The following is a 10,734-nucleotide window of genomic DNA, read 5'->3' as shown; positions in this document are numbered from 1 at the left end:
CATGTCTAATCTGAACAATCATTTCAGTAGCCTATTTTATTGCAAGCTTTTGTGATGATTTTTTAAAACATTTATTGCCAAGTTAGTACAGTGATATATCTATTGGGAAAAGTACTCCAGGTATCATGTCTAACATACTATTCTTCGCAGACATACTATTCTTTTGTCAGTTTTGTTATTGCAATAAACTGAATATCGGATTGTAAAATGATTCCGTTACAACGCACGGGCAACTAACTATATATGTGAATTTTCTCGTAATATTGATCATGGCGCATGCATGAATGCTCCTATAGGTGAATTTTCTCTCGATATCATTAGAGTTGTACTACATTTTTATTTATTAATGGAAAAAGTCCAAATAACGCCTTAAATTTTGGATGGAAGTCCATCTAGCACTCTGAACTTTGAAACCGGACATTCAACCCCCTAAACTTTACAATACCGTTTATATAACCCCCAAGGATGATTTGCATAGTAGTTTTTATCTAATTTGTATATAAGTTGGATGAGTTTGATCACATGTCATACACTTTGAACATATATATTAAAATTTTGACTTAAATATTTCTTTTTGCTCCTTATTAGCTATCACTTAAAAACAAGTATCAACATAATAATAGCATGATATCATTGTATAAGAATAAATTGATGATTTATAACTGATCATATGCAAATATGTTATATTAGTTATTCAAAATTGTTCGTTTAAACTTCTAAAATATACAAAACCATCATCAAAAACTACCTTAGGGGGTAATATGGATGGTATGACAAAGTTCAGGCGGGTTGGATGTCGGTTTTAAAGTTCAGGTTGCTAGATGGACTTCCATCTAAAGTTTAGGAGGGTATTTGGACTTTTTCCCTTACTTATTAATTGTTTCTCAGCTACTATGCCACTTAATTAGAATATTTAACATATGCACACGTAGGTTATCTATTTATCGATATCAGGTAGCACATACTTTCTTTATTTTATTTAGCACACATATTCTTCGACTTCAGCAACTATAATAAATTATAAGCAACTTATTATGTACTGTCTTAAACAAGGTTATCTCAAGGTGGGCTTGCAAAAGGAGAAGAGGCTGGTGCTACGGCATAGTATTGCTTCCTACTCGCAGAGCCTCTCTGCTCTCTCTCTATCTCTTCATTTGTCTAGCGAATGCTTATTTATTTGCAGAAACTACTCAAGAACAACCATTTTTGTCGGCTCTCTCTTTGTTTTGTTTGTTTCATTTGTATGAAATTTAACGCATGAATTATAGCATATGGTAGTATTGCCCATGATTTTACTTGCTAGGAAGAATATCACATCTGGTGTTTTGTTCACCCTACCTAAATTATGGTTGCCATCCATATTTTGCACTGTCAGAACATGTTTTACATTTATGTGCGCAAATAGTCGATAGAGATATCACAATCTTATACATACCGGGAAAAAAATACTCCGACAATGGTGTATTTGAAAAAAAAAAAGAATAGAATCATAATAGAATATAATTGGTGTTATTCCTGGCAAATGAAATCCTGATTTAGAGAACAATGCTATCGTCTTTTGGTTGAGGATAAATTACCAAATATTACTGTAGCGTTAACACGGGCATACTACTAGTAAAAAAGAAAAACCTTTATACACTTGCTTAAGTACGCATGCGTACGGACACCAATACGCCCATACGGATACGTACACGTACGGCCTCGACTCATCGAGCTCGAGCCGCCGGCCTGGCCACCCTTCAATCCTTCGTCGCCCGCGAACCCCCCTTTCTTCGTCGTTCCCGTCGTTCCCTCCCTTTCAACCTCCTTTCAAACCCTAGAAACTCGATTCCCCACCTCCAAAACCCTAACCCTAGCTCGCCGCGGAGAGCCTCCTCTCTCCTCCCCCTTCACGCCGCCCCCCCGCGGCTCCTGTGGCCGCCGGAACCCAAGCCCCCGCCTGACGGGGCCCTCGCGGACCTAGGGTTTGCCCGCGCGCGCTCCCCCCTCCTTGGGCCCCGACCCTGCGGGGCGGTAGCGGTCGGCGCGTGTGGGGGTGGAGAGAGAGGGAGAGGAGGTGGGGGAGGTGGAGATGAGATGAGGCGGCGGGGTGGCGGTGGTGGTGGTGGTGGTGATGGCCATGAGTAGGCTCTCGTTTAGGCCGCGGCCGCTCGACATCCACAAGAAGCTCCCCATCCTCAAGTCGGCGCGGGAGTTCGAGGACGATGACCCCACGGCCGCGGCGGTCGCGGTCGCAAGGGCAGGGGTGCTGCTGCGGCAGTCCGCGCCGGAGCTCACTGCTGCTACTACTGCCACGGAGGGCGAGGTAATTTGATTCATAGTGCTGGATTACTGGATTGTGCCACGATTCTTTGAAATGTTGCCTGGGTGCATTTTGCTAGCTTTCTTAAGTTGCTGGGTTCTGTTCTACATCCTATTAGCAAGTTGAATTGAATTCAGCTCAATTATGTACATGAATGAATAGTCATTTGATTCATTTCACAATCTCAGGTTTGCAGTCATATGTGTTACGAATAAGAAAACGGCTATTTGGAGCAGTGAAATTAGCTCTTTTCATTTTCCTGTATTAGTACTCACTTTGCATTTCTTAGGTTTTGTACTTCGACCTGTATTTGACTAGCAACATTTAACTGTGCAACTAGCCAATATAACCTTTTCTTGAACCTGCAATAATGATCCTATTAGATATGTGCGCTGTTTGGCTTTAATTGTGTCTCAGATAGCTTGCAACCCTACAACAACAATACACTTCATTCTATCAATATTTAAATTTATCTTTCTATATAAATGAAACAGTAGGGTTACTTTTGCCTTACTTTTTGAAAAGAAAATCAAAATTGTTGAAACTGCTAAGATTCTGAAAAAAACTATTTATGCCACACATTGTGTTGTTGCTGTACTCGTTTCTTTTAGTAGAGTAGTGGACAGAGCAACCACTATTTCAGAGGGCCATATATTTTTTTAGTTGGCATCATGCTATTCAAAAGGGTGATCTTACTTCTCTTTGCAGGGAAATCCAACACCCACTAAGAAGAACATTCAAGAGATACCAACGCCTCAGTTTGATGCTGTGGACACCTATGAAAGGGACTACACTCGAACCTTCGCACAACCAACCTGTTATATACGTGGAAGAGGAGGTTTCTTTCCTACTGCTCTGGTATTGTTTTTACAATATCTTGTTTATGGCCTCTGTTCTAAGATTTGTTACACTCCGCAGCCAGGGCTGAGATTGGTGAATTTGTCGAATATGATCTGGACAATGAAGATGAAGACTGGCTGGAAGACTTCAACAATGAGCGGAAGAATCTTAACCCTGAAAAGTAAGAAAGTTCTGGAGATCTAGATGACTTGGTTTACTAGTTATAGTTGAAATGTTCATTATAACTGAAGTATGCACCATTTGAAATCTAAAACTTAACATCAGGAGTTTCTAGTTGTACTTTTAATTAGAAACGTTTCTCCTTCCAAGACATAGGCTATAACATGTGAACTTAGAATTGCATGTAGTATTTCTGAGGAAACTTTGGTTGCAAGAGCTAAACTTACTGGTTATGTACGTCATATAACTGCTGACAATACAAAACAGGGGGGAATAATTTTAACTTTTAACGTTTTCTGTCTTGAATATGAAGAAATCTGTTGAGACACCACTATGTTATTCCCCCTGTGAAGCATGTATTTTTGCTACAGTTTGAAATGGTCCTACATTACAGGTTGGAAGTCCTCCTATTCAAGTTGGAAATTTTGGACCACAAAGCTCGAGAAAGAGCAGGAGCCATTACACCAACTTTCATAGGACCTGTACCAGTCCTCTTGCAGCTTGATGCTGCAATGGAGGTAAAGCCACATGCTAAATGGGAATCTTACATGTTACTGATAGGATGATGTTTAAGAGGAAAGGAGATTATAATATTGGCATTTGGATCTATGTGCATGCATTTTGCAATACAGGCATACTTGTATAAACATCAAGCGAAATGTATAGTTTGTTAATGTAGTAAAATCATACCTTATCTATTGACATCATGATCAACTGTGAGATAACGACTCATTGTTTTTAATCCATTTTACAACATGAACTCTTTCCAATAACTTAACCATCATGATTTGTCAATTGTATTGGGACATGTTACCTATGGTCTAGGGATCCCTTGAACTGGCTCTAGCACATGGTTTGCACACTTATCTTGAAGTGATATATGTTGTTCCACCTCAGACTTGACATCCCAGTAAACATTGTGTGGTTTTCAAATTTTAATTCTCCTAACTCCCGTCACATGTCATTGGCATATGCTTACGTGACAGCTGCATTTTCAGATATTACTAACATGGTTACACAACTTCTTTATGCAGTTCTTTACTTGCTATGTTATGAAGCCATATTGGTCTATTGATATGTTGTAGTATAGTGTCACTTTCTGTGGTTGTGCTTTTCTTTTGGATGCCTCACCCAAAGACTGTTGCTACTTTTATAATGCCGTGGTCAATGAAGAATCCACAGAAAGTCGATTTGGATTCACCACACTCACGTCATTTGTTCTGCATGATTATACATTCTTTGCAGCTTCATGCACTTCCTTATAATGTTGTCAAGATGTTTTAAATTAATGCTTGTGGTTTATGTATTATATGATAGTAGAAGTCCTACAGGGCATAAAAACTTTTACCTTCTAGAATACAGGTAAATTAAAACATAACACACTAATTCAACATATTGTGATTATGAATGTCATTATCATCTTAATGGTGATGTTGGGGTAGATGTGTAACCATTATTTCCATGCCAAAGTCAGGTCAACCTAGGAAAGGATACATGAAAGATTAATGTCTAAGGTTGTAGAAATATCTTCTTCTATAGTTAATAACTATTGATTATTTATTATATAGGCTAATATTGATTCACATTTTATGCATTTCTTGTGCTGATATATGTGATTATGTTGTTATTCCATTAATATATTGATCAAAATAGGTTTTTGGTTTAGTGTGCCTTGCTAGTGTAGAGATCATATAACTTTACTAGATTGTAAGGATTGCAAGACAATGATGTAGATAAGATTTTTCAGCGGAAACAAATATAATGGAAATCTTTTCTGGTGTTAAATTTGTAGTTCACTTGATTCTGGATCTAGTATTTTCAAGATTTCTGGGAAGAAATCCATTTTCCCACTATTTCTATTTGGTTACTGCAGACTTGTAATTTTGTTAATTTCTTTCTCAATGTTTGCTTAGAATTGCTTCTCTGTGCAGGCATTGCAGTACTTATCTGTTCGGTATGGAGTTTTCCAAGCTGTATATAGTTATTGGAAAGACAAGGTATTCTCTAAAATGAGAATGCAACAACAAATTTCTTGTGATGGCGATATGCTTACATTTTCAGTTTTTGTAACAAGTCACATTGTTGTTTCCTCACATGGTCTCAGCCTTTTTTTTCGTAGTGTATATTTATTTAGCGTATTAGATATTTAGTTTTAATTGTGTTTACATAATTCCTTTTGCTTGCTGATTCATTTTTCATTCTTTTATCAGAGGGAACGATGGCAAAAGCCTATTCTGCGGCGTTTGCAGGTTAGTACAATTTCTTCGGTGTGTCTTTTTCAGTAATTTGCCATTTTCCTGTTAAAATACCAAAACTGATTGTTGATTAATGGTTTTATGGTGTGTGAATTGTGAATGCTATTTCTATAGTGCCATAAATGAAATATGCATCACAGATGTGAAGTGCGACATTTTTTTAAGTATAGTCTAACAATAGAATTTTTGTAAATATTGTGAATTAATGTAGTACCTGCTATGGTTACTTCAGTTAATAAATTGTATGCATGGTTGTTATGAGGTCTAGTGTATACACAAGGAGTAAATACTTGATGAAAGCCAACTGCATATTCTGAGGTCTAACATATACACAAGATTGGTTAATTTTATATTACAGTAATATCCTGCCAATTGTTGAAATCAAAGTATGATATGTTTGTTTGCATGTCAAGAAACAAGAACTAACCACCCAGGCCTTGTTTGGATGATTGGTTGAGAGGGGTGGGATTGGGATAGGGAAAGTGAAGGATGAGGATGAAATGAGGTAGGCAGAATGAGTTGCTAGGATTAAAAGTTATCCTTTAGTGGGTGGGAATTTTTTTCCCAATCCCATTGTCCAAATGGGACCGCACAATTGTATCTGAGAAGCTAACCAACAAACATAGTAAACTAAAACCTGTTAGTTCGTTTAATGAAATAACATCTAATAACCCTGCAGTATCAATGCAGATATTGGGCTATATTTTTGCCTTTTGGATGCTTTGTCCTGAAATGTTCGTATCGGTAGTTTGGTTAAGTTCATTATCCTGGCTTCAAAATAATCCGTGTTCTTTTCTAATTAAGATACAGATTTTTCCTTGATTTCCGTTAGCACGCTTTCCAAACTGCTAAACAGTGTGTTTCGTGCAAAAACTTTCTATATAGAAGTTGCTTAAAATATCAAATAAACCCAATTTTCAAGTTTGTAATAATTAAAAATCCAGATAATCATGCACTAATGGATTTCTCATTTTGCATGCGCTAACTTCATCTTCATCTTCATCAACTTCAAACATATGTGTGTGACCTTTTCTAAAGCTGTTTGGGCAAATTCAGCTAAGCCCATTGGCTTATAAATCAAATAAGCAAAAATCCAGTGACTTTAACTATGTTGAGCAAAGACAAAATATAACCGGAGTAACTCACTTTGGTTCTGTAGTGTTGCTTCGAAGCCAAAAATTAGTGCAAGCCAAAGATATCATATGGGATAACACTAAACTACAACATTTGTTGAAGCAGTCTGATTAAAATGTATATGCTAATTCACTCAGTTGGTGCATAAAAACATCCATACAGTTGTACCAAACTACAACATTTGTTGAAGCAGTCTGATTAAAACGAAGGATGCACCAAACTGACAATGAATAGTTGGGTTTGTAAGCCATCAGCCATAGAATATAAGTTTTTGTCAGGTTGGTTTTGTCCAAGTTATGCTCAAGTCTGGAGGACTGGAGGAACTGTTACTCTGTTATTTCATGATTCTTGTTTCTCGGTTGCATTACTGTTGACTATTGCTTTTGTTTTCGTGAAGCCGCCTCCACCAGTGAATGATACAAACCCTTATAATGTATTCAGACCAAGAGAGAAGGCACATCGACTTCATACAAGAAGGGTGAGTAACTTGAAATCAGATATCATTTTTATTTAACATAGTATGCAATCATGTGACCTTCTGGGAGCATTAGTTGCTAGGCAAGCTTTGTGGAGGGATAATATCTATCTCCGATCAGGTCTCTATTTTGTATATGCATAATGTTTTCTTCCTTTTCCAGATGCAAAGGCGAGAAAATAATATTCAATCATTCGAAAAACTTCGCATGGTAAGCAACAATTTGTTTTTTTTCTTTATAGAACCTTTTATGGCTGTTTTTTATCCCTTTACATCCTACTGGATATAATAACTACATAATATTTTGATTATAGGATAAATTAGCTGTTTATAAAATCTGAATTGAAATCTTTGAAGATATTTTGTTCATTATTCTGCTTGATGAGGTTCTCAGTGTACCAGTGTATGATAAACACTAATCCTACTATATTATTGTGGAGGAGGTCTATGCAATGTACTCAGTTTTTACACCTTACTAGAAGCATTATAAACCAATTTGTCTACTTACACTGTTGAAGCTCTTAATTTGTTAAATCATGTCTCAAGATTACCAAGATTTGATATGGAGAAATCTGTTTTTCAATATTTTTCATGTTTCATCTGCACGTTAATTAGTAAAACTCTAGTCCTTTATTCTTTTTTGTGCACTCTTGATTTGCTGTTGTTTGTTGACAAAGAGGAACTTAGCTGTGTAGTTGCTCTAGAGAAATGAACACAAGAAGGTCTTTCTGTAAATAATTTTAACTTTAATGCAAACTCTTCTCTGCAAGTTGTCTTGTTTGGGGAGAACTTCTGTTATCTTGGTTGAAATGATTGGTTTGTTCTGCTTAATTTAATATCCATGTTATTGAATGGAATAATTGCCATTTGCCACTTTTCTTTGTTTCAAATTCCAACAGTTTCCTCTCAAAAAGAGAAAAAGTCCCAACAGTTTCTTTATTTTTAGCTTTAAGGGCTTTTTGCTTCATTCTGTTTCTATTTTATACATAGCTCTCAACTTGAGTGCTGTGCTAGTTGTGTGTATAACTTAAATTCTGAAACATCATTTCCTTGTCTTATCCTGTGAATGATAATCGGTTAGCTGTGGCTTTTGAATTCTTACATTTTAAGTACTATATGCTTTTTCATTATTCTAGTTCTCACAATGCTACCTTGAAAATTTCTATTAGGTACGGCGCAACTTGGACCAGGCAAAGGCACTTATGGATGCTTTGGTTAAGGTTAGTTCATGAATGAACTGGCCTTACGGTGGTTCATCAGCATTAACATGCCAAATTATACTTCTGCAACTAAATAATACATTCTTCGCAGAGGGAAGAGACAAAACGGGAGGCCATGGAATGCGAGGTCAACCTTCGACGCATTCAGATGAAATATAAGGTATAAACCATCATACATTACAGTCTAAAACTTTTCTCTTTATAAATAATTTATGTGCTTGTATTTGGGGTGAACGGCCTAAACAGTTCCTGAATTCTGTCCGTAATCTTGCTTTGGTTCTTTATCTTCAAAAGAACATTTACAGTCTGTGTACCTAGCTATCCATGTGTCCATGTGGAGCTGGCATGGTTTCTTGTAAACCTTAAATTTATAAGGAACAGTACACACATAAGAAAATGGTAGCGGCATAGCTTCAACCACTCCCATAATTGATATTGGGGAATGGTTTTATACTTTGTTCACCCAAGACCACTTAGCACATCATAGAACAGAAAATGTCGAAGAAAATTCAATAAATATCTCTGCCTGATTATTGTCCGCTGTAGCTCATTACAGTATTTAACTTTGATTGATGTTATAGTCTTGCTATTTTTGTTCTTTGGTCATACCTGGATACTTTTTATTGTTTGACTAATTTACTGTCATCCTCTTTCCTTGTTCAGCATGAAGCCCAGCTTGTTGATGAAGGGACTGCACTGTCAGGCTTCCAGCAAGTTTCTAGTAGATTTGGATCGAGTGAAGATGATTACGCAGATTCAGATGACACGACAACTGAACAACCATATATCCGGCCACCTGTTTTCCGTCCTCGATTCGCTGATCATAAGCTATCCGTAATCCCTACATTGCGTATAAAGCGTGAGCGCGAACTAAAAAGGAGACCACAGCAGAATGGCTGGGTGTTTAAAAGGGTATGTGATCACCTTTTCTCACTGCCTCACTCTCTTTCATGTAAGACAGTTGGATTACAGAACTGATGGCAGTTTGGCAATGAAGTACTGTATTTTTAAGCTCCACAGATTGGAGCATTAAGTGCTTTTTTTTTGTGGGAAGTGCTATTTGAATATTACTTGATTTACTTCTAAGAAAATGCAGATGATAAATTGAAAATAGAGGTAATCATCTAAATTGAAACAGGCCAGCTAGTGGCTTGGCTTCCTTGGAGCCAGAAATTTTAGAAGGGGCCATTTTAGAAAGTTCAGATTTGTTACAATGTCAGATAATGGCGTGAATGCGCCGTTTTCTTATAGCTCATCTCTAAGGTTATCAACCCTTAATAGAATCCTGTCATGTACGTTGTATAGGAAATTCGTTTGTTATAGTTATTTTTGTCAACTAATTACCACTTTACTGAAAATGCAGGATCCTGAGGAGCCAGTATTGTTATTCACAAGACCATTGGATCCTGAGAAGTTGCTAGCAGCAGGTATAAAGCCACCACCAGATCCTCCCATTGAGAATGGTGCAACCATGCCACCATTTAGGTGCCGGGGTAGGATTGGGCGAGGTGGTCGCATCATCTTTGATCGATGGAACCCTCTTCTCCAAACACCAATTGGGCAGGAAACCTCCTATTATGTACCGTACAGCCGTAGGCCTCCCTCACCTGAAAGTTGAAGCAATTAGCCATCTGCACGTCCTACTTATGTGACCTATACAGCTAGTGAGAAGTGAAGCACTCGAGCAATTGATCCTGCTAAGGCGCCAAATTGGTCGATGGAATACTTTTTTGGCCGCCCGGGTTGTGAGCTGTACAGCAGGCTCAGACCCCCTCAGTGAATACTGGGTGTGGCCAGGCTATATCTGCTAACGTTTCTCTTCCGATCTGGGCTTAATCATCTTTTCACAGCTGTTGTAAAATTATTAATATGTAGGTGAAAGAGTAGAGCATTTTTTTGTCTAGGCTTGTAGGGTCAGTATCTAACACCGTGCTCTCTCATTGATTATTCATTTGGAGAAGGGGGAATCCTTCTCATTGATAAATCAACCTTTCTGTATAATGTTTCAACACTTGGTGCATTTGTGTTCAATCAATGTGCACGTATGTATATACTGTAATCCAATGACATGTGATATCAGATGTGACTAGGTTAGGTAGTGGTAGGGCACTAGGTGCGTGGAAATGGGATATGTGAAACAATGTTGCATGATGTTTTGTTGAAATGTTGTATTAGTTTATGTTGTTGTAACCTCAACAGTCCTTTTATTTCTTCAATGAGTAGAATTTTTTTGTGAAATTTGGCCACGCTTCCAGTGGAGATTTCCCTTGCAAGGTGCAGATAGCAGTTTGAGTAACTATTTGTAGCTGAAATAATACCATCAATGAT

The 10,734-nt window shown here is 37.5% G+C and overlaps 1 protein-coding gene across 1 annotated transcript; it reads left to right on the top strand.

Moving 5' to 3' along the window:
- The first annotated feature begins 1,746 nt into the window (after positions 1-1,746).
- Positions 1,747-10,602, top strand: LOC127784586 (uncharacterized). The gene is made up of 12 exons (XM_052311918.1): positions 1,747-2,305; positions 3,011-3,140; positions 3,221-3,323; positions 3,717-3,840; positions 5,254-5,319; positions 5,533-5,571; positions 7,109-7,189; positions 7,350-7,397; positions 8,356-8,406; positions 8,498-8,566; positions 9,070-9,318; positions 9,770-10,602. Exons 1-12 carry the CDS (start codon positions 2,114-2,116, stop codon positions 10,022-10,024), a joined length of 1,407 nt encoding a protein of 468 aa, XP_052167878.1. The 5' UTR covers positions 1,747-2,113; the 3' UTR covers positions 10,025-10,602.
- Positions 10,603-10,734: the final 132 nt, after the last annotated feature.

The sequence above is a fragment of the Oryza glaberrima genome, chromosome 9 (genome assembly GCF_000147395.1).
Source record: "Oryza glaberrima chromosome 9, OglaRS2, whole genome shotgun sequence".
In the NCBI taxonomy this organism is placed as follows: Eukaryota; Viridiplantae; Streptophyta; class Magnoliopsida; order Poales; family Poaceae; genus Oryza; species Oryza glaberrima.
This window is presented reverse-complemented; position numbering and strand designations above follow the sequence as displayed.

Bases quoted from the DNA above. Each gene is read 5' to 3' on its own strand.
- LOC127784586 (XM_052311918.1), top strand. From the start codon at position 2,114: ATGGCCATGAGTAGGCTCTCGTTTAGGCCGCGGCCGCTCGACATCCAC. The intron at 7,190-7,349 runs GTGAGTAACTTG...TTCCTTTTCCAG, and splicing joins ATCGACTTCATACAAGAAGG to ATGCAAAGGCGAGAAAATAA. The intron at 8,567-9,069 runs GTATAAACCATC...TTCCTTGTTCAG, and splicing joins GCATTCAGATGAAATATAAG to CATGAAGCCCAGCTTGTTGA.